At 47.6% G+C, this 24962-nt stretch overlaps 1 protein-coding gene and 1 pseudogene across 1 annotated transcript; both read left to right on the forward strand.

Annotated features, from left to right (window-relative positions):
• The first annotated feature begins 1118 nt into the window (after positions 1-1118).
• On the forward strand, positions 1119-24719 carry LOC136493048 (uncharacterized). Its single transcript, XM_066489079.1, is given in 8 exon segments — positions 1119-1603; positions 7658-7699; positions 21303-21385; positions 21536-21637; positions 21737-21833; positions 21836-21947; positions 23878-23972; positions 24394-24719. Coding segments are annotated over 8 exon segments (921 nt in total). The 5' UTR covers positions 1119-1455; the 3' UTR covers positions 24636-24719.
• Positions 2669-4353, forward strand: LOC136493797 (uncharacterized; annotated as a pseudogene).
• Positions 24720-24962: the final 243 nt, after the last annotated feature.

Here is a 24962-nt window from a genome sequence, read left to right on the forward strand (position 1 = left end):
TAATTAGATTATATGTATGTTTTGGTTTAAATTTGAAAAGTGTGATTTATGAATGTATTTTAAGTTAACCATGTGATTTGGTTTCTCTGTGTGAGTACCATCTTTTATTTAAATTAATTAAGAAAATGATAAATCTATTGACAGTTAACTTACTTTTGTTATGGATGCATGCCAATATATAATGGTTCACATTATACTACTTCATTATATGCCTCTCTATTTATTATTATACTATATTGTGTTAATATATTTGAAGTTCTCTAACACACACAGGATGCGTGAGGTATTCATCTAGTTAATCTAATGGTTGAGATAATTTGTAATAAATATATAGAGCAAAATTCACACTACTCCCTCCAAATTTGACCTATGCTCAAATAGCCCACTAAACTAACATTTGATTCAATTACTCTTTTGAACTACTTAGATTGGTTCAATTTACACTTCAAAAAGATTTTTTTTTCTCTATGTACAAATTGTGTTTTAGTTTCAAATTATGTGAGGTGATAGAGGACATCATATTTTGTGTTAGAAAAATATATTACAATTTTTTCATCATTATGTTTTGTACGATATTATATATCTAGTGTTAATTTATTATTAATTTTTCTAAGCTATCAAAACAGTGCCAAAACATTAAGATATATTTTTCTGCCATAATTTATGATGTCCTCTATCACGTCATAAAATTTGATATTAAAACTTAACCGCTACATGGAGAAACCAAAATAACAAATCCTATTAAGAGGTAAACTAGACCAATTAAAATAGTTGAAGGAGTAAATTCAACCAAATGTCAGTTTAGAGGTTATTTGGACCGTAGGCTAAAACTTTGGTAGAGTAATTTGTTTTTTCCCTAAATATTTAATATTTACGACTACTTTTAGACCGCTTTTGGAATGTAGAAAAATTTCTGTTTCTTGTGTTCTTTCTATAAAAATAAACTGATTTTATTAAAAACTTGTTTGAGACGTAGGAATTTCAAAGAAATCAGAATTTCAGAAAACGTATATATGAACATGGAAAATTTCCAGCGCTCCAAACGTTCCCTAAAATTCCTGTCAATTTCCGGCATTCCAAATGGACGAGTATAGCGTGGATGCTCTTATGAATATGAAATGATAGAGGAAAGAAAAGGCCCAATCATCCCAGCGCAGAGCTCGAGCCCGCAGCCTGCCTGCCCCCTCTCGGTGGCAACCAAATCCGGTGGGCGTGCAGCGGATCTCAATCTGGTCAGCGTGGATCGGATCTCCGGCGGTGTTTCTCGCCTCCACGGCGGTTATTGGCGGCGGGCGGACCACGTCCCCGCAGCAGCGGTCAGCGGCGGCTGAGCTGCGGTGTCTTGAGGCGGCTCTCGGACGGGTGCCTCCGGTAACCACTGGCGCCAGTCGTCACCAACCTGCGCCTCACAGCGGAGCTCAGGAAAAGCGGTGGGACGGAGGGAGTGAAGAGGAGATGACTAGCCTGTCGATCACAGTGATGACGCTAAACCTGCATGAAGGCGAGCAGCCGAGCGGGAGTCCCAACAGCTGGGAGAAGCGCCGGGACATCTGCGTCAGCGTCATCACCAGCTACTCTCCCACCATCCTTTGCACCCAGCAAGGTAGGTGGTGGTGATACAAATCATGGGAGCCTGGGCTTTCGCATCTGTTGTACTCAATTGATTCGCAAGTAGCTACTGATTTTGTGTCTTGTTAGATGTAAAGTAGCGCTGTCGCGGCAGACTAGGGATGGAACTGAACTTGATGCTTGCTAGTCTGAGATAGGTTTTATATTTCCGTTCTTTTTTCCCTTATTGGCAAAGAGGTGTTCTACCTGAATTGGTCAATTCTATTGTCTCTAGGAGTTGTTCACTCGATTAAGTTCTGGAGTTGTTAATTCCTATGAATGGGATTGTAGTTCTTGAATTTGTGTTCCACTTCTGCATGGTTGCTAATTCCCGGCTGGTTTCAGCTCTAGCCTGCAAAGTCCAATGGACATCCTAAATGGATCTGAATCCTTAGATTTAGGATTTTGGAGCTAAAAACAGCCTCAAACAGTTCCCCAAAGAAGGTCTAAAAATTTGAATATCCCAAATCCAGTGGTCTCTCTCTCCACTTGTTGAGAGCAAGGTTTGCTCCCAATCCACTGCAGGGCCAGCTTGCCCGCACGCTCCGAAGTCCTGCTCCCTGCTCCTGTGGACCTCACCATCGTTGAATGCCGCTGCCCTTCCAGCCTGTTCCTGAACATCCTTATTTGGCAATTGCTGAGGAGCAATACTAGTCTATTGTTTTGTGTCAAAATCATTGCAGCTTAGTGAATGCATCTGCAGTCTCTTGGATTGACTATTGAGCAATACTAGTCTGTTAGATTGAGCAATGCCTGTCTCATCTGCAGTGTAGTGAATCCCTGTTCACTGATTCTGGTCTCATTTCTATTGATTGTCGTCTGTTAGTTTGAGAACGATGTTTTCTTTTGTTTTGTTTATCAATGGAAATGACTGTACAGTTTCAGTAAATCCCATTACAGCTGGTAGTTTGCCTACGTGGCAAAAAATTAGAATATAGGGAGCCAGGTTTGGAGAATATGCTGGCTAGGAGATGTGTGTTGGAGCCTGAATATTGGATAGGACTCTCTAAGGATATAGAGAACCATTTTTTAAACTCTCTTGGGGCTGGCACAAGTAGCAATGGAGCACAGCTCCTATATGTACCCCTGTACTCGTTGAAGGCAATCAAGAAAGAAGTTATTCCTTAATCTCCCCTCTCTCTACTATTCTTAATCTCATTCCCTGTTGTGGTAGTCAGCCAAAAAACCCTGGCACCTCTATTACCTGGTTCAAGCTATGAACTGAGAAGCCAAGGGCCTCCAACCCTAGGCGCCCAGGTCCTTGACAACTTGGTATCAGCTAGCCGGCGATCTTCTTCCACCTCCGCCCCACACTCCAAACCAACAGCCACCTCGCCGTTAACCCATGTTTCACCCACCGCCTCAGCAGCCTCCACATCCTTGCTAATGGCTGAGCCGTCCACCGCTGACCTGGCCAAAATGATCCAGGCCCTCACCACCACCATGAACGCCTCCATCAGCGACCTTCAACAGCAGGTCGACATTCTTCAGCAGGCGCAACCCTAGGCGTTCTCCGGCTCCGGATCGCGCGGCTCAGGCCATGGTGACCACCACGGGGACCGCCCACCTCGGTTCCAGAAGCTAGACTTTCCCAAGTTCGACGGGAAATCTGATCCGCTGGCCTTCCTTAACCGATGTGAGTCGTATTTCCATTAACAACGGATTGCAACTGAGGAGCAAGTTTGGATGGCGTCATACAACCTGGAAGATGGCGCTCAGATGTGGTTCATCCAAGTGCAGCAGGACGAGGGTACGCCGTCTTGGCGCCGCTTCTCCGAGCTCCTCAACCTTCGCTTTGGGCCGCCGATCCACTCCAATCCCCTTGGTGAGCTGATGGCGTGCAAGCGGACGAGCTCGGTAGCAGAGTACCAGACCCGCTTTGAGGCGTTGCTTCCTCGCGTCGGCACGCTCACGGAGGCACAATGAGTACAAGCGTTTACGGCAGGACTGCAGCCGCCGCTCAGCCTCGACGTGGAAGTCCACAATCCGCAGTCCCTCATCATCGCCATGAGCCTCGCGCGCAAGCTGGAGCTGCGCGAGCAGTACTACACCGCTGCTGTTCCAGCTCCGCCCGCGCCAAGGCAGGGCACGCGTGGCCTTTTGACAGGGCCACCACCACAGCTGGCCCTGCCAGCACCCCCACCCAGTGTAGTAGCCCCTTCCCTCACCATCGAAGGCCGCCAAGTGAAGAGGCTGTCCCAATCAGAGATGGAGGAGCGGCGCCGATTGGGCCTCTGTTTCAACTGCAACGAGAAATTTGGCAGGGGTCACAACCACGTCTGCAAGCACATCTTCCTCCTTGATCTGGCCAAGGCTGACGACGACGATGACCCTGAGCAGACCGACGCGGCGGTTGATAGCCCGATCATCTCATTGCTGGCCATGGCAGGCGTCCGCTCCAGCGAGACCATGCAGGTTCGCATCCAGCTGGGTAGGGTGCCCTTACTGGCCCTGCTGGATTCGGGCTCCACCCACAACTTTGTGTCCGAGGAAGCAGCGGCATGCACCTCCCTCAGGCTTCAACCCTGCGGCAACATGAAGGTCACGGTGGCAAATGGGGAACGGGTGCCGTGCCCCGGCGTCTACCATGCAGTTCCCTTCTCCATCGCCGGTGAACCGTTCTCCACTAACTTCTTCGCACTACCGCTGGCTGGTTATGACAACGTCCTCGGCACTGAGTGGCTGGCCTCCCTTGGCCCGATTCTCTGGGATTTCGGTGCACTCACCATGTCCTTCTGGCACTGAGATCACCGGGTATGCTGGACGGGCATCGCTGGGGGCACCGTCCCTTCTCTCCGAGCATGTAGCGGGGCTAATCTCTTACTGGCCCTGCTGGATGAGTTCGCCGGGGTCTTCACCGAGCCGACCGGTATGCCTCCGCCTCGATCCCGGGATCACTGCATCAACCTTATCCCGGGGTCCTCGCCGGTGGCGGTCCGACCGTACCGCTACCCCGCTTCACACAAAGATGAGCTGGAGCGCCAATGCACCACCATGCTGGAGCAGGGGCTTATCTAGCGTAGCACATCGGCATTCTCCTCCCTGGGCTTGCTGGTCAAGAAGGCCGATGGGACGTGGCGTTTCTACGTCGACTACCGGGCCCTCAACGCTATTACAGTCAAGGATGCCTACCCCATTCCAGTGGTCGATGAGCTCTTGGATGAGTTGAATGGCGCCCGGTTCTTCACCAAGCTAGACCTCCGCTCCAGCTATCATCAAGTTCGCATGAACCCAACCGATGTGGAGAAGACGGCGTTCCAAACCCATGATGGGCTCTATGAGTTTCTCGTCATGCCGTTCGGGCTATGCAACGCCCCAGCAATATTCCAAGCATTGATGAACGACGTTCTCCACCCCTTCCTGCGCCGCTTCGTCCTCGTCTTCTTCGACAACATACTCATCTACAGCGCCTCCCTGGCTGAACACCTTCGCCATGTGCGCGCTATCCTCACTGTGCTGCATCAACACCGGCTGTTCATCAAAAGATCCAAGTGTGCCTTCGGTGTTGACTCCATCGCGTATCTGGGGCACATCATTTCAGCACAGGTGGTGGCCATGGATCCTGATAAAGTCCAGGTCGTCGCTGATTGGCCGCAGCCTCGATCGGCACGCGGGGTCCGCGATTTCCTTAGGCTTGCGGGGTACTACTGCAAGTTTGCTAAGGATTTTGTCGCCATAGCAGCACCCCTGATGGCCCTACTGAAGGAGGGGTTCACCTGGAATGAGGCAGTAGCGGCAGCCTTCATCGCCCTCAAGACAGCCATCACTACAGCACCAGTACTGGCCCTGCCCGACTTCGAGCAGCCATTCATCGTGGAGTGCAACGCTTCAACACATGGCTTTTGGGGCCATTCTCCTTCAAGATCAGCACCCCATCGCCTTCTTCAGCCGCCCTGCTGCCCCTCGACATCAATCCTTGGCGGCATATGAGCGGGAGCTGATTGGATTGGTGCTGGCCATTTGCCACTGGAGGCCGTACCTTTGGGGACGCCGCTTCCTGGTACGTACTGACCATTTCAGCCTTAAATTTCTTTTGGATCAGTGGCTAGCCACCATTCCCCAACACCATTGGGTGGGCAAGCTGTTGGGCTTCGACTTTTTCATGGAATACAAGGCGGGTAGCACCAATACGGTGGTCGACGCCCTGTCCCGTCGTGACACGGAGGAGGCAGCGATCTTGGCGCTCTCGGGACCGTGCTTTGACTTCATCGAGCGCCTGCGACAAGCTAATCTTTAGGACCCCGCGCTGGTCGCCATCAAGGAGGAGATCAATTCCTCCCAGTGCGTGGTTCCCTAGTCCCTCGTCGACGGGCTAGTCGCATTCCAGGGGTGCCTCTACATCCCGCCTAGTGCCCCCCTTCTCCAAGAACTCCTCGCTGCCATTCACGATGACGACCACGAAGGAGTCCAACGCACACTCCAGCGCCTCCGCCACGACTTCCACTCGCCGAACCTGCGTGCTATGGTCTAGGACTATGTGCACGCATGCGCCACCTGTCAATGCTACAAGTCCGAGCACCTGCACCCAGTAGGCCTTCTCCTTCCCCTGCTGGTGCCAACAACAGTTTGGGCCGACATCGGGATGGATTTCATCGAAGCTTTGCCACACGTGGGAGGCGAATCCGTCATCCTCACCATTGTTGATCGCTTTAGCAAATACTGCCACTTTATTCCGCTGGCCCATCCTTACTCCACGGAGTCCATGGCGCAGGCTTTCTTCTCTGACATCGTGTGCCTGCATGGTATCTCGCAGTCCATTGTCTCAGATAGGGACCCCGTGTTCACCTCCATCTTCTAGAAAGAGCTGCTGTGCCTCGCCGAAGTCAAGCTGCACATGATGATGGCCTTCCACCCGCAGTCTGATGGCCAGACAGAAGCAGCCAACAAGGTGATCGTCATGTATTTGCGCTGCCTGACTAGCGATCGCCCCCGTCAGTGGTTGCGCTGGTTGCCATGGGCGGAATACATCTACAACACCGCTTTTCAGTCCGCGCTCAAGACCACACCATTTCAGCTTTTCAGTGGCTGCGGTGGCCAAGACCATGGCTGAATGTGATGAAATGTTGGCTGATGCCCAGGCCCGGCTAGAGCAAGCTCAGGCCATCTACAAGCGGTTCTATGACTAGCATCATCGCAAAGTTCATTACAACATGGGTGATTGGGTCTGGCTTCGTCTCCGCCATCACGCCCCGGCCTCCCTCCACGGCGTCACCAAAGGGAAGCTGTGACCCTAGTACTATGGGTCGTACCGCATCTCTACCATCATCAACACCGTCGCCTACCGCCTCGAGCTCCCTCCCCGCGCTCGGCTACATGATGTCTTCCACGTCGGGCTCCTAAAGAAGTTCATGGGCACTCCCTCGGCCATCCCCCCGGCTCTGCCTCCTATACATCATGGCGCCACACAGCTAGTTCTAGAACACGCCTCATGCACCAGGCTGGCCCACGGCATCCGCCAAGTACTGATACATTGGCAAGGCGAGCCTTCAGCCTCCGATACCTGGGAAGACATTGATAGCTTCATCGAGGGTTACCCAAGCTTCTAGCTCGAGGATGAGCTGCTCATCGAGGGGGGAGAGATGTCATGTGGGGCCAACAGTACAGCCGCTGGCCTCGGACACGAGGTGCAGCTAGGGTAGTCCCCAAGGGGGCGCATGGCCTGGAGGAACCCAAGGAGGCTTAGGCGGCTGGAGGGGCTGCAGTCTCTAAGGTAATTAAGTAGAAGTTGAAGAGATTAAGGAATTAAATAGCCAGCTAGTTAGCAGTTAAAGGGCTGGCACAAGTAGCAATGGAGCACATCTCCTATATGTACCCCTGTACTCGTTCAAGGCAATCAAGAAAGAAGTTATTCCCTAATCTCCCCTCTCTCTACTATTCTTAATCTCATCCCCTGCTGTGGTAGTCAGGCAAAAACCCTGGCACCTCCATTACCTGGTTCAAGCTATGAACTGAGAAGCCAAGGGCTTCCAACCCTAGGTGCCCAGGTCCTTGACAAGGTTTTTATTATTTTCGTTTGTAGGCTAATAAAAATAGTGGGTTTGGTATGCAGGCTTAAGATGGCAACTAGACTACCTACAACAGTGCTTGCCGGGTAATTCATTCACTCCACACTGTTTTCTACTCATCTTGCCTGCTGACTTGGCTACTGTTTGATGATAAAAAGGGCGTACGCAGTGCAGAGAGCTCCCACTCTGTGCGGGGTCTAGGGAAGGGTGTTAGTGGTAAGCTTTACCCTCACCTTGATGATAGTGATGCAATTTATGCATAACTAGAAAGATACCCTGTTTGTTGCAGCAGTTAGAAATAAATTGTTGCATGCATAGGTTAGGCTACGCCAGCCGCCTAGCTAAAACAATGATTCAAATCATGGGTGCCCACATGGCTGTGGAATGAGATTGCGCGCATAGGACGTCATGGGTGGCCACATGACTATGGAGTCAGTGGCATGCGAGAGAAACTAGGGCAGTGGAAGGAGCTAGAAGGGGACCTAGATCCATTATACCATGTCGAGTATGGGAAATCACCTCACACCCTTTTGAGGCACAGGGGGTGGGGGGGCAGCTCAAGTTCAGGTACAGCTCTATGTCTAATAGGGAGTACTGCATGGATAGTCAGCATCCTTGTTATCCAAACCTCTATAAATACTGTTACCCTACCCCACCATCTTCTACCACATATAGAAGCGTTATGTATTTCTGTCTAGTCCAGAAACAAGTACTAGTTTACACTCTATAGCTCATACCTATTAGACAAATACTGTTAGTCGCTGAATTCTTACTCTTGGTAGTAGCAGAATTCTTACTCTCATCGAGAAATGATGACACTAGGAGTTAGAGCAATTTTTGGTTTATTTCCAAATGTCATGCCAACCTAAGGGGTTGGGGGTACATATTTATAGGCTGCTAGCCAGCCAAGCATATGCTAAGATGCTAGTCTAAGATGCTGTCCTAGATGCTAAGATGTTGTCCTCTAAGATGTTGTCCTCTAGTCTAAGATGCTGTCCTCTAGTCTAAGATGCTGTCCTAAACACAGACCATGCAGCCACAAAGTACCATGTGACCAGCACAGCCCCACAAAGACTAGCCCACACATGAGACTTATCCCATCATTCTCCCCCTAAGTCTTGTGCATCGTCCTGTGGGAAAGTTGAACCATCCTGGTCCTAGAGCAGAGCTCAAGGAATTTGATCCTCCCAAGGGGCTTGGTGAGTAGGTCTGCAAGCTAGTCCTTGGTGTTGATGTAGCTCGCTTTGATGCTCCCTTTCTCCAAACAACCTCGGATGAAGTGGTACCTCACCTGAATGTGCTTGCTGCGTTCATGGAACACGGGGTTCTTTGCCAGGGCCAGAGCGGACTTGCTGTCCACCCTGAGCTCCATCGCTCTAGTGTCTCTGCCGAGGAGATCACCGGGCAGTTGAGCGAGCCAGAGCGCCTGAGTCAAAGCGATGGAGGCCACTATGTACTCGACCTCACAGCTAGATAGGGCCACCACCTGCTGCTTGACCGATTACCAGTTAACGAGGCACTTGCCGAGAAAGAAGAGGATCCCGCTCGTGCTCTTGCTGGTGTCGATGTCGCCGGTGTGGTCGTTGTCGCTGTACCCAATGAAGTGTGCCGCCCTAGGGCACCTAGGGTAGTAGAGGCCATGATCGAGAGTCCCCGCAACGTAGCGGATGATCCTCTTCATAGCCTGCTGGTGCTCCATCGTCGGTCACTGCATGAACCGACTAACGTAGTAGACGGAGAATGCCAAGTTCGGCCATGTGTGGGCGAGGTAGTGAAGGCTCCCCACAAGACGCCGGTACTGCGTAGCATCCACCTCCTCTGTCGTGCTGTCGCGGCTCAGCTTCAGCCTCTCCTCCATCGAAGTGAGAGCTGGGTTGCAGTCAGTGAGCCTAGCTAGCTCAACGATGCGCTTGGTGTAGGCGGTCTGTCGAAGCGTGATCCTGAAGTCATCCTAGTGCACCTCGATTCCTAGGTAGAAGGAGAGAGGCCCTAGGTCACTCGTCTGGAAGGTGGCCTTCATCTCTTCCTTGAATGCCGCCACCTCTGCATCCTTGGTGCCGGTGATCACCAAGTCGTTGACGTAGACACCCACCAGCAGAGCATTTCCTCCACTGCCCCGTCAGTAGATGGCGTCTCGTGCGGGCTTTGCTCGAAGCCCATCCCCTTTAGCGTGGAATCCAACTTGGCATTCCACACCCTCGGTGCCTGCCGCAAGCCATAGAGGGCCTTGCGCAGGCAGAGCACCTTGCCCTCCTTGCCGGGGATCGCAAATCCCAGCGACTGGTGCACGTAGACCTCCTCCTTCAAGTCGCTGTTAAGGAACGCCGACTTGACGTCCATGTGATGAACATGCTAGCCCTCTTGAGCAGCTAGCGCAAGGAGGTGTCGCACGGACTCCATCTATGCCACGGGAGCAAAGGCGTCATCAAAGTTGACCCCCTCCTGCTGCACAAAACCTCATGCCACCAAGCGAGCCTTGTGCTTGACGATGGCGTCGACTTCATCCCTCTTCAACTTGTACACCCACTTAAGGGTGATTACACGGTGACCACGAGGAAGGTCAGCAAGCTCCTAGGTGCGGTTCTTCTCGACCGCATCCATCTCCAACTGCATTGCGGCGCGCCATGCCGCGTGTCTCTTGGCCTCTACAAACGACCGAGGCTTGCCGTCATCACACACAAGGTGCAACTGTGCCTCCAGGTCGTGAGGCACCAGTCCCGGCGACCAGAGTATGGTACCGCAACGGCTCGCCGTCGTGGTACGCATCGATGCGCTCCTCGCCGTGAGAGAGCGGAGTAGCGAGCTCAACTGGTGTGTGCTCGACACGAGTTGGTGTTGGAGTAGACATGCCCGGAGAGGTGCCTGTTGGTGCTGGAGTGCGTGGCAGTGCCGGCTATGGTGGAGCCGGTGAAGGACTCATCGCAGCCAAGGTCTTGGCTGGAGAGCGTGGTGCTGTCGGAGTAGCAGGCGGTGGGGTCGGTGGAGGCTCGGGGACTGGGGTAGACGCGCTCGCCGAAGAAGAGCTGCCTACTCCCTTAGCTCCCTCAAAGTGGACGTACTCGATAGTGAAGTCGTCGTACGTCGGAGCCGAGCCGTCGTCCACCGCCTTGTCCCATGCCCATCCTCACCCTTCGTCGAACACAACGTCGCGCACCATGCGCACACGCTGTGTCTTCGGGTCGAGGATGCGGTAGGCCTTTGAGCCCTCCGCGTAGCCGATGAACACTCCCGGAGTGCTCCTATCGTCGAGCTTGCTGATGTGACCAAGCTCCTTGGCAAACGCGAGGCAGCCGAACACCCGCAAGTGGGAGACTGTCGGCTTGTGCCCATGCCAAGCCTCGTATGGCGTCCTGCCGTCGAGCGCCTTGGTAGGTGAGCGGTTGAGGATGTAGACGGCCGCCACCACCGCCTCTCCCCAGAAGACAGCCGGCATCCCCCTCTGCTTGAGAAGGGCCCGAGCCATCCCCACAACCGTTTGGTTGCGCCGCTCGACGACGCTGTTCTGCTGCGGGCTGTACAGCGCAGAGTAGTGGTGCTAAATGCTCTCATCAGCGTAGTACGATGCGAATTCAACCGTCGTGAATTCACCGTCGTTGTTGGTGCGCAGCACGCGAAGCTTGCGGCCGCACTCCACCTCTGTAGCAGCCTACGAGCGCCTAATGGCGTCCGCAGCCTCTCCCTTACTGCCGAGGACCATCACCCACATGTAGCAGGAGAGGTCGTCAACGAGCAGCAGGAAGTAGCGTTGTCCTCCTGGTGTGGTCGATGTCACCGGGCCACACAAGTCCCTATGCACAAGCTCGAGCCTCTCCTTGGCTCGAAAGCTCACCCGCTAGGGAAAGGGGAGTCGCCTCTGCTTCGTCAACACGCAGACGTCACAGAGTTGCTCCACATGGTCGAGGCACGGCAGGCCTTGCGCCATCTCCGTGGCACTGAGCCACTTCAGGGCCTTGAAGTGAAGGAGCCCGAAGCGCTCGTGCCACTGCCACGCCTCATCATCCCAACGAGCAGCGAGACAGAGGGGTTGTGCCACCTGCACATTAAGGATGTAGAGTCAATTTGCGCTTCTAGATACCTTGGCAAGAAGGCAACGACGGTGATCCCAAATCCTCATGACTCCATCCTCAACCACCACGCATGAACCATTCTCATCCAGCTGTCCTAAGCTGATGATGGAGTTCCTCAACGCGGGGATGTAGTAGACTCCGATGAGCAGCCTGTGCTCACCAGACATGGCGGTGAAAATGACGGAGCCGACGCCCTTGATCTCCACGCCGGAGTCATCAACGTCCTCACCTAGCTTGAAGGCCAGGTTCTCCCACTCCTTGTGAAGTGCCTGCAGTGTGGACTTGCGAGCATGGTCGCTGTCGATGCGTGCCGCAGCGATGGCGTCCCAAGCCTCCTTGGCAGTCCGCTTGTTGGTAAGCGAGAACTACATCTTGGGTAGGACTGCAGCGATGAGGGTATCCAGCGCCTGTCGATCTAGGTTGTAGTCGACGTCGCCGTACTGGACTACCTCCCATATGTGTCGCACCTAGAGCTTTACCCTCATCACCGTGGCCCTCTCGACGTAGTTGGTCTTGGTGAGGGTAGGCCACCCACCGCCGGGGCCGACCTCCCTGACGACAGCCTGGAGCCCGTGGTAACCACGGTACCGATCCAGGGAGAGAGAGCCATGTAGTCTGTGAAGACCATGGTCTCCATCGACCCATCCGCCACCGTCGCCGTTCGCACCTCCTCCAGGAGCGCTACCGCCATGCGCGCTTCTTTCAGGAGCGCGGTCGCCCTGCGCGCCTCCTCTAGGAGCGCCACCACCATGCGTGCCTCCTCTAGGAGTGCCGCCGCAGTGCGCGCCTCCACCAGGAGCGCTGTCGTCGTGCGTGCCTCCTCTATGAGCGCCACTGGCGTGTCCGCGCCTATCGGGGCTGCCGCCGCGCTCGTGGGCGTGCGCGGCTACACACTGCGCCGCCCGCGTTTGTCCTGCCTCCCTCCCCAGCAACTCGAGGTCTGCGTCGGCGCTGTTGTCAGCAGAAATGGAGCTGCTGATGCTGCCGCACAGGGTGATGAGGACATCACTTCTTCAGAGGTACCCGCTAATCCTCCCACTATCATGCAAGGTCCAATGACCCGGGCTCGAAAGCGACAACTCAATTTAGAGGTGTGCTCGTTCTTAAGCGATACTTTTTATACTTTTGAGAATAGACTACTACCTAATGATGTTATCTTGCTTAGGAACATTGGAGAGGGTCATGAAGGACTTAGAGGAAGTGGTGGAGGTGATGATGACTAGCAAGGACGTCCAACACAAGCCGGAGGCCTAGTCCAACAAGAATTCGAGTCTGCCTCGGCCTCCAGGACCAGTCTGCTTTAAACTGGTCACCCAGGACGTATCTAGACTCTGTTTTCGATGATCCACATATGGATAGAAAGCTAATTTGATAAGGAATCCAATCCAAGTAGTTTCACGTCAAAAGCTATTCGGAATCAACAGGAATCGTCGAAACAAGTCAGCATCCAGAATCTGCCAGGGTGCTGCAACATCGTCTTTTGGTCCGTTGGACCATGTATCGAGTTTGGGCCCATTAGGGGCGTGTCTAGGGGTCTTGCATGACCCTAGAGTCTTCATAAACAGCCGCCACCCGTCTATTAGGGTTCGGGTTTTGCTTAGATTATTCTGTCAAGAACAGTTTTGCCGTTCATCGGTTTGTGGGTCCCCAACTTCGTGAGATAATCATTCATCTACAATTTGGTTGCGTTCTTTCTTGTTCTTGCTTGTCTTCTTCATTGCATAGGCAGGGATTAGCCTTCTTGGCAAGGTCAACCTAGTCCGTGACTTGGTTGATAACTAGAGGAGTTGTGGTGCTAAGATTGCAGAGTTCGATCTTTCGATCTGAAGCTGGATCAGTGTATCATTCTTCGCCACAACGATAGTTACCATCACCTAACGGGAGAACGGGATCCCCGTCTCCATTAAGTCATAATCAGAGCTAAGGTATACCGTCAGGTTCACTTTTATTCCCTAGTTTTGAGTGTTTCGATTTCGTCCCATATTCCAGTGCCATACTCGTTTTCCCTGTCATAGAACCTTCCGTGCCATAGCCTTTGCATATTTTAGTTTCAGAGTTCGTCGAGTTGAGTTTGTGTCCTGGTCAAGGTCTTGTTGCTGGTTAGGTTGTGTTAGAGTCTAGTTCATGTGTTTTCCCCCATCGTTTCCATCAAATCTTTGCTGTTGTGACTAATTTTGCGCACATTGTTCCCGTTTTGTCCTCTAATTCGGAGCCAATTCTTAAAATTGGTCTAGTTTTCGCATACGAACTCTGATTTCAACGTTCCATATATCAAAATCGATCAGAAAAAATTTTTGGATCCATCCATCCCCGCTTTGTTGAGGTCGGAGATTTTTAAATTGGTCAAAAAGTGGTCACAAGATCCTTATTTCGTGGTCACAAGGTTTGTGTCGATTTTGAGCAAGTTTTCTGAAAATTCCACAGGACACATCTTACACTTGTTTGAGCTCATATTTTCTGTGGTTACTTCTTTTGTGCTCCTAAGTCAAGGAAAAATATCAAAAAAAAAAAAATAAAATAAAAAAGTTGAAATTTTCTAAAAAAATAACGACAACCCAAAAAATAGAAAAAAAGAGAGGGGCAAAAGAGGAACAATATCTAGAGGAGCACATAGAGAAGACCAAAGTGAGCTGTGTTTACGTGTGCTGTCTGGTTCCTTGTTTGTGTTACTGTTTCTATCCACCATACTTGTTTTTCATACATCTGTCACCTTGCTATCCACCATACTTTTGTCACCTTGCTATCCACCTGTCATCTTGCTATCCACCATACATTTGTCACACGCCTGGTACTTGAAACATTTTAGACCAGCAACGAGAACAAGTACTTTGAACTATAATTCAGCATTACTTTCTGTTACTGACTTATGTGCTAGATTTACATATTACTCTTTGTGTGCCTTCCAAGCTCCACAAACTCTTCAGATCAGTATAGACAAAGGGCCTTGCAATCTCGGTACCACTGCCTCACAGGTATCACGAACCAGCCGCCGGTTGTACTGCCCACTGCTTGTGTTGGTAAGAACTTTGTAAGAGCTTGGTAAGACGCTTCCACTTGCTGTGAAAAGTGATACCACTGCAACCACATAGTCATTTGGTAGGGATAACTTTCACATGTTTGTTCCTGTTTTTGTGTTTTCAATGGCAGGAGATGAACAGACTGGAGATAACAATCCTAAGGGTTTCAACGAGTGTGTCAGTCAAGAGCAACTACAAGCTATTGTAGAGGATGCCCAAAAAAGGGTGAATGAGGCCATCAGGAAGGCCATCACTGACGCACTCATTGAACTCAACATTGGCAATAGCATGAAGAGATTGGACAAGCGAATTTCCACGCTAACCGACAAGGTTACTGAGTTGGAAACCTTTGTGGTGGGCAACAACGACGTCTCCGGCAGCAACACCGATGGTCAAGACACGGTGTATGATGCCAATGGGAACATAGGTCGAGCAGCTTTTTGATAAGAGAGATTACGAGAACGTCTTCGCCGCAACACGACAGGTATGGGTGTTGTCCACCACCACCGTCAAGGTAATAATCACCGTGTGCCCGATGATCCTTATGCTAAAATTAAGTTCACAATACCATCTTTTTTGGGTCATTATGATGCTGAGGGATATCTTGATTGGGAGATGACGGTAGAACAAAAGTTTAGTGCCCACCTTGTACCTGAGCAGCATAGAGTTAAACAAGCTACTAGTGAGTTTAAGGATTTTGCCATTATTTGGTGGAATGGGCTAGCTGCACAGAATGCTTTACCTGGTACATGGGAAGAACTTAAGGTAGCTATACGTGATTGTTTTGTTCCTCCTTATCATAGAGACTTGCATAAGAAATTGATGTGTTTAGAACAAGGAGATAAATCTGTATAGGATTACTATGGTGAGCTCCAAAAGGGATTGATGCGCTGTAGTGTTGTGGAGGGAAACAAAGATGCTATTTGTCATTTTTATTCGGGTTTGAGGCGTGAGATTCAGGAAATTGTTGATTATAAAGAATTTAACACTGTCAACCAGTTGTTTCAATTTGCTATGCTTGCAGAAAAGGAATTGCAGGGGCGTAAACAGCAGGGCAAGAGCAAGGTCAGCACTAGCACATACATGCCACGCTCGGCACCATCTTCGGGGCCAACCAAGCCAACCACTTTTTGGGCGCCTCCACCAGCGAGCAAGCGACTAGCAACCTCTGGAGTTTCCACTACACCTAAGGCACCTCCCGCACGACCTTCAGATTCAGGTAAAAATTCTTTGCAGGTGCCTACCAAGAGTTCCTCATCCGTTGCATCGATGGGACGCACTTTGGGTATTTAGTGCCACCGCTGCCATGGCATTGGCCATGTGCAGAAGGACTGCCCAAGTCAGCGGGCATATATTGCTACAGAAGATGGTTACATCAGCACCTCTGACATTGAGGATGAAGAAGACCAAGATGCAGATGAGGACGATGTTGATGTCCTTGGTGACGAGGCCACGACGTCCTATAGGAGCATCATTGTATAGCGGGTCTCAGCTCACAAGTCCAGCAACCTGAGAAGCTACAACGCCATAACTTGTTCCAGATTTTCTTCGTCATCAGCGACCGTTGAGCACGTGTCATTATTGATGGAGGTAGCTACAACAATTTGGTGAGTTCTTATTTGGTCAAGAAGCTTGGCTTGACCACACGCCCACACCCACGTCCATACCATATTCAGTGGCTAAATAATTCTGGTAAAGCAAAGGTAACACAAACTTGCAGAGTTTTATTTTCCATTGGTTCTTATGCTGATTCTGTTGATTGTGATGTACCTATGCAAGCTTATTCACTCTTATTGGGTCGTCCTTGGGAACATGATAATGATGCTACACACCATGGTAGAAGTAATAAATACACTTTTGTGCATAAAGGAAAGAAAATTACTTTGGTACCTTTGACCCCTGCTCAAATTGTACAAGCTGATAGAGAACGCGCTGCTAGTTTGAATGATGTTCAATCTGAAAATTAGCAAGTTGCTAATTCTATTTTCCCACCTAAAAAGGATAAGTCTACATCTATTTCTAAGGCTAAGGGGATTAAATTGAAGGGTGGTGTTATGCTTGCAACAAAATATGACTTTGCTGAAATTTCTGATGATGATATTTGCTATGCTTTGGTATGCAAACGTGCTATGTTTTCGCTTGATGATATTGTTAGCTCGGTACCTCCTGCTATCACTAACCTTTTGCAGGAGTATGAGGACATTTTTCTAGCTGAGATACCCCCGGGGCTGCCACCTATGAGAGGGATAGAGCATCAAATTGATTTGATTCTGGGAGCAACCTTGCCCAACCGTACTGCCTATCAAACCAATCCCGAGGAGACTAAGAAAATTTAGCGGCAAGTCCAAGACCTATTGGACCGCGGGTATGTACGTGAAAGCCTTAGTCCTTGTACCATTCCTGTACTTTTGGTTCCTAAGAAAGATGGAACTTAGCGTATGTGTGTTGATTGTAGAGCCATCAATAATATTACTATTCGGTATTGTCATCCTATTCCTAGGCTAGACGACATGCTAGATGAGTTGTATAGTTCTATAATTTTTACTAAGATTGACTTACAAAGTGGCTACCACCAAATTAGAATGAAACTTGGAGATGAATGGAAAACTGTGTTTAAAACCAAATTCGGGTTGTATGAGTAGTTAGTAATGCCTTTTGGTTTGACAAATGCACCTAGCACTTTCATGCGTTTAATGAATGAGGTTTTAAGAGCTTTTATTGGACATTTTGTGGTAGTTTACTTTAATGATATATTGATTTACAGCAAGTCTTTTGATGAACATATGGATCACTTACGTGCTGTTTTTAATGCTTTAAGTGATGCACGTCTATTTGGTAACCTTGAGAAGTGCATCTTTTGCACGGATCGAGTTTCTTTTCTTGGCTATGTTGTAACTCTACAGGGAATTAAGGTGGACGAGATGAAAATTGAAGTCATAAAGAGATGGCCGGTTCTCCAAACCATCACACAGGTGAGGAGTTTTCTTGGTCTTGCAGGATTCTACCGCCGCTTCGTCAAAGATTTTAGCACCATTGCTGCCCCATTGTATGAGTTGACGAAGAAAGGAGTGGTGTTTCATTGGGGAGAGGCACAAGAGGAGTCCTTTGACACTTTGAAGGACAAGCTTACACATATACCATTGCTGCAACTTCCAAATTTTGGTAAGACTTTTGAGCTAGAATGTGATGCTAGTGGAGTTGGCATTGGTGGTGTTTTGATGCAAGATGGTAAACCAGTTGCTTACTCTAGTGAAAAATTGCTTGGTCCCATTCTTAATTATTCCACATATGATAAAGAATTGTATGCACTTGTTCTTTCTTTAGAGACGTGGCGTCATTATTTGTGGCCTAAAGAATTTGTTATTCATTCTGATCATGAATCGCTTAAGTATCTTCGCTCTCAAAATAATCTGAATCGTAGGCATGCTAAATGGGTTGAATTTATTGAATCTTTTCCTTATATTATCAAACACAAGAAAGGGAAGGATAATGTGATTGCTGATGCTTTGTCTAGAAGATATACATTGCCGTCCCAACTTGATTGCCGGATTTTTGGTCTTCAATCCATTAAAGAACAATATGTGCTTGATCCTAATTTTAAGGATGTGTTGCTTAATTATAGAGAGGGACGCACATAGAATAAGTTTATGATCAGCGATGGGTTTTTGTTTAGAGCTAACCGCCTATGCATTCCAGTTGGTTTTGTTCGTCTTTTGTTGTTGTAGGAGGCACATGGGGGCGGATTAATGGGACATTTTGGTGCCAAGAAGACGGAGGAGGTGCTGTCCACACACTTCTTTTGGCCAAGGATGAGGCGAGATGTAGAGCAGTACGTGGCTCGGTGTGCCACATGTCAAAAAGCTAAGTCACGGTTGAACCCACATAGTTTGTATATGCCTCTTCCTGTTCCTTCTACTCCTTGGGCTAATATATCTATGGATTTTGTGTTGGGTTTGCCAAGGACTAAGAGGGGGCGGGATAGTATTTTTGTGGTGGTTGATCGTTTTTCTAAGATGGCACATTTTATTCCTTGTAATAAGAGCGACGATGCTGTTCATATTGCTGACCTTTTCTTTCAAGAAATCATTCGCTTGCATGGTATGCCTTCTACTATTGTTTCAGATCGTGATGCAAAATTCTTGAGTCATTTTTGACGCACGTTATGGAATAAATTGGGGACCAAGCTACTGTTTTCTACAACATGTCATCCCCAAACCGATGGGCAAACTAAGGTTGTGAATCAAACATTGTTCACCATGTTGAGAGCCATTTTGAAGCGCAATTTGAAGATGTAGGAAGAGTGTTTGCTGCATGTGGATTTTGCATATAACAGGGCAGAACATTCCACCACCAAGGTAAGTCCTTTTCAGGTAGTGTATGGTTTTAACCCTCGTGCTCCTATTGATCTTTTGCCTTTACCTACCACTGAGAGAATACATAGTGATGCTAGAGAGCGTGCTGATTTTATTCGTAAGTTGCACGAAACAACTAAAGCAAATATTGAAAGAATGAATGAAAAGTATAGAATTGCTGGTAGTAAAGGTAGAAAAGAGATTAAACTTGAACCGGGTGATTTGGTTTGGTTACATTTAAGAAAAGATAGATTTCCTGAGCTGCGTAAGTCTAAATTAATGCCAATAGCAGCTGGTCCTTATAAGATCATTGAGAAAATAAATGATAATGCCTACAAACTTGAATTGCCACTCGAGTTCGGGGTTAGTCCCACCTTTAACATTGCAGATTTGAAACCATATTTGGGAGCAGAAGATGAGCTTGAGTCGAGGACAACTCCAATTCAAGAGGGGGAGGATGATGAGGACATCACTTCTTCAGAGGTACCCACTGATCCTCCAACCGTCATGCAAGGTCCAATGACCCGGGCTCGAAAGTGACAACTTAATTTAGAGGTGAGCTCGTTCTTAAACGATACTTTTCATACTTTTGAGAATAGACTACTACCTAATGATGTTATCTTGCTTAGGAACATTGGAGAGGGTCATGAAGGACTTAGAGAAAGTGGTGGAGGTGATGATGACTAGCAAGGACGTCCAACACAAGGCGGAGGCCCAATCCAATAAGAATTCGAGTCTGCCTTGGCCTTCAGGACCAGTCTGTCTTAAATTGATCACCCAGGACACATCCGGACTCCGTTTTCGATGATCCACATATGGATGGAACGCTAATTTGATAAGAAAGCCAATCCAAGTGGTTTCACGTCAAAAGCTGTTCGGAATCAATAGGAATCGTTGAAACAAGTCAGCGTCCAGAATCTGCCAGGGTGCTGCGATACCATCTTTTGGTCCGTTGGACCATGTATCGAGTTTGGGCCCATTAGGGGGCGCGTCTAGGGGTCTTGCACGACCCTAAAGTCTTCATAAATAGCTGCCGCCCCTCCATTAGGGTTCGGGTTTTGCTTAGAATATTCTGTCAAGAACAGTTTCGCTGTTCATCGGTTTGTGGGACCCCAACTTCGTGAGATAATCATTCATCTACAATTTGGTTGCGTTCTTTCTTGTTCTTGCTTGTGTTCTTCGTTGCGCAGGCAGGGATTAGCCTTCTTAGCGAGGTCAACCTGGTCCGTGACTTGGTTGATAACCAGAGGAGCTGTGGTGCTAAGATTATAGGGTTCGATCTTTTGATCTGAAGCCAGATCGATGTGTCATTCTCCGCCACAATGATAGTTACCATCACCTGATAGAAGAACAGGATCCCCGTCTCCATTGCAGGGCCTCGACCTCTGCTGCCGCCGCATGCGCTGCATCCGCTGCCGCCGCTGCTTTCGCCTCCGCTCTGGCTGCTGCCAGCTCCGCCGCTGCCAGCCTCGACGCCCTTGCCGCCGCCACAGCAGTCTCTGTCGCCGCTCGCTCATGTTCCTCTGCCGCGGCAAGTTCGGCCTCCTGCCGACGCCGCGTGCTCGAGGCGACCGAATGTTGAGACTGCCCTACGGACATGACGCGCTACCGGGGGACTGCTACGTGGGGAGAGGGCTGCTTCAGATGAGCTGCTGCTTGTCTGCACAGAGGGAGAGGAGTGAGCAGGAGCGGCTGGAGCTGCTGCTGCTCCTAGCTGGGGCTGTTGTGCAGCTGGGAAAGGAGATGGGCAGGAGATGCTCAGGCTACAGGATAGTACGGTTCTGATACCACTTGTTAATCACTGAATTCTTACTCTTGGTAGTAACAGAATTTTTACTTTCATCGAGAAAGGATGACACTAGGAGTTGGGGCAATTTTCTAGTTTATTTTTAAATGTCATGTCAACCTAAGGGGTTGGGGGTACATATTTATAGGCTGCTAGCTAGCCAAGCATATGCTAAGATGCTAGTCTAAGATGTTGACCTAGATGCTAAGATGCTGTCCTCTAAGATACTGCCCTCTAGTCTAAGATGCTGTCCTCTAGTCTAAGATGCTGTTCTAAACCCAGACCATGCAGCCACAAGGACCATGTGACCAGCACAGCCCCACAAAGACCAGCCCACACATGAGACTTATCCCATCAAATACAAGTTTATAAGCATACGATGTTGGACACTTTAAAAGAGAATGGGTTTTATTAGTTGATCGACATGTATCAACAAGTTGAATGAACATGCTTTTGCTCTCATCTAGGTTATGAACAGTTTGGAATCTCGAGAAAAGGCTCACAGGACAACACTGATGAATACTGCACAATATTCTATGAAAAGGAGAAGGTTCGACATTTCTGGCTAATCATTTCTGTACACTCTTCAGTAATCATCTCATTGCACTTCAAAACATATCCATCCTTCTTTTATAATCCGAAATGTTGAAAGAAACAATAATGTATACTGATGATATGAACTTCCATGCATTTATTGAAGGTGGAGCTTACTGAAGGTGGCACTTTTTGGTTGTCGGAATCACCATCAGTTCCAGGAAGCATTTCATGTGGAGCAAATGCACCCTGCATTGCAACATGGGCAATATCCTGTAATGCGATGCTTTTCTTGCTCTTTATTGTTCTATTGTTTTCTTAGTATCTTGGTTGTAGGTGAAGATTGTTGCCTTAACATGGTGTACACACGTTTCAACTCAAAAGACTAGAACCACCTGGATTCAGTTTCCAGATCGTAAACACAAATCTTGATGAAGTTAGCCCTCATGCTCGACGAAGAAGTGCTTTACATGGCAACATATACCATCGCTGCCACCCAATTTGCCTGTTATCTATTGTGGAGGCTTCAATACACAGAAGGAATCTATGACTGGGCGGTTTTTGCTTGGCAGATCCAGGTAATAACTTGGTGGATGATTTGAATTTTTGTTGAAATTAACATGTCCCACATATAACCATAAACTACAAATAGGAGGTACATTTGTTTAATTTTGTAAAAAAAAAACTTTTTCCCCTTGCATCAATTCCCAACAGTTTGTGAACACGGCCCATCCCTGCAATGCAACCACCAATGCACACCCACAACCTTCTATGACTCTGCAGTTCCTAGGTACTTGATATTGTAAGCATTCAAACTTCAGGAATTAGTCCAGTTTAAATACCAGAACTTACATAATTTGAAAAGTCTTGCATTTAATACAACGACAATAACAATAACAACAAAGCCTTTAAGTCCCAAACAAGTTGGGTAGACTAGAGTTGAAACCCAGCAGAAGCAATCAAGGTTCAGGCACGTGAATAGCTGTCTTCCAAGTACTCCTATCTAAGGCTAAGTCTTTGGGTATATTCTATCATTTCAAGTCTTCTTTTATTGCCTCTACCCAAATCAACTTCGGTCTTCCTCTGCCTCTCTTCACGTTACTATCCTGGCTTAGGATTCTACTACGCACTGGTGCCTCTGGAGGTCTCCGTTGGATATGTCCAAACCATCTCAACCGGTGTTGGACAAGCTTTTCTTCAATTGGTGCTACCCCTAATCTATCACGTATATCATCGTTCCGAACTCGATTCCTTCTTGTATGACTGCAAATCCAACGCAACATACGCATTTCCGCAACACTTATCTGTTGAACATGTCGTCTTTTCGTAGGCCAACAGTATGCACCATACAACATAGCAGGTCTAATCGACGTCCTATAAAACTTGCTTTTTAGCTTCTGTGGTACCCTTAGCTATTTGGAAACATATCGGTCGGAAGGCTTGTAAGATACGCAAATGTTTCAATGACATGGAATTAGGAAGAATCAATGGTTGATACTATCATACATCGGTGGCAATGTCTGTATGTTGTGGCTGCTCTAAGAGCGCTGAGATCATATTGAACTGAATATGTATTTTTGAACTAAAGGCGCAAACATGAGCATTGATATGAATGCATTGTTTACAAGTGTTCTGCACTCTGCGGTACATATTCTAACAACTAAATCTGCAATACAGTCCGTTGTGGGCAAGGCCCAATAGTGGCCCAAAATCTCTAACAAAATTGTCAGACTGCTTGATACTGGTCCAGTTTCAATATTGGTTGCATGTCATGAGATTTTACATATGTTTCGCCAGTGTGGTTATATGTCAGGGGATATAACATATGTTTTGGTCATAGCAACGCATGGGCACTCAACTAGTATGGAATTAGGAAAAATCAATGGTTGATACTATCATACTACATCATTGAATTGTTTAATTAACACATTTGATATTCTTTACCTTCTTGCTCAAGAGAAGAAAGGTGGTAATTGAATGGATGGATGACTACTTACTGTCTGAAAATACTTCAGTCTTCCTGGAGAATGGGTTTCTCACCCTCCACATTTTTCATTTGTGCATTGATCAATACTGACTGCAGATTGAGTAGGTGCTGTTGCTCCATTTGGGATTTTAAATAACCTTTTTGAACTGCTTTGTTGGATCCATAGAGAAATTAACCCAATGAAACATATTGTCAGGGTCTCAAATACACCTCTTGGGCCATTACTTTCTCTAAGTATCTTCCATTAGATGTTTATGGGAATCTAACCATTTGATAGGAACTTTAAGTATAAACTTACTAATAACACTTTTATGTGACCTAAACCCTAAAACCTAAACCACATCTGAATATTATTTGCTATATATATATATATATATATATATATATATATATATATATATATATATATATATATATATATATATATATATATTTAATATGTATCTCTGTGTTTCAGTGAAATAACTGAGCAATTTCCTTCAGTACTTCAGTTGACGCAGTTCTTGGTTATGTTGTTACAGAGAACATGGTGTTGTTGGTGATATGAGAGATGCTTGGCCAAATGCTCGAGTGTGAAAAAATGTTTCACTAATACACACGTATCATGGATTTAAAGGTGCCCCTGATACTTCATTTAAGTCTTTTTTTCTAGTTTCTGTTGTCTTCTTTTCCAGTTTCCATTGTAAAATTGCAATGAAAATTTTGCATTTATTATGCCAAAATAAAACTTGGAATTGAGGAAAAGAATGAATTGACAGTGTTACTTGATCGTTTATTCAGTTCATGTCGGGATAAATCAAATTTTAGTCTTTTGGCTTTTACCTAATCGGCTTCTTGAAACAAGTGCCATAGGTTACAGTTTTGAGTTATTTATTTTATGTATCATGATGACTTTGTACTAATATGCTCCATGGGCGAATATTGAGATCCGTCCACTATAACTAGTTATCTTTTTAGTTATACCCACCGTTCTTTTTTAGTTGCTTATCCTAGTATCTGTTTTAGCAATCGTATACCAAATAAATGTTCTGTTGCAGGGGAGAAACAAGGTGCCCTAGAATTTCTTAAATTAATATTTAGAGCTCTTTGCCTCTGCTGGGATCGACAGACACAGGACTTGCATATTGACTGGATCCTATTTAGAAGACGCCCACTGGTTCCTGCACTTTGTGAGGTCATAAATGACAATATAGATGGTGTTTATCCGTCATCGCACTTCCCTATGTTTGCTGAGTTTTTGCTTCCACGCTCAGTCCGCCTAGCCGAGACAACTTCATAGCCATTGTGTCAATTTTTTGTTATAGTTTTACCCAATCGTATTTTCATTACGGCTGATTGTTTCTTTCGACCACTTCACCATGATCTTGCGCCCTTTACTACTATTGCTGGGTTTCTTTTTGTCACCCCATTCCGCAAAACAAGACAATACACATGTGCATTCTTTTTGTGTATGTTTCCTGTCAGTAGTCCCTATCATGTGTTGCCTCAGCTTTGCTATATTTTTTAAGTAAACCTTTTCCTTATGCCGTTGATTTTGATGTATATATACTGTATCTTTACATGCTATTTATCACAATTGTGAGAGTTCCAAGTAAATCCGGATGTA

Source organism: Miscanthus floridulus, chromosome 11 (genome assembly GCF_019320115.1).
Source record: "Miscanthus floridulus cultivar M001 chromosome 11, ASM1932011v1, whole genome shotgun sequence".
In the NCBI taxonomy this organism is placed as follows: Eukaryota; Viridiplantae; Streptophyta; class Magnoliopsida; order Poales; family Poaceae; genus Miscanthus; species Miscanthus floridulus.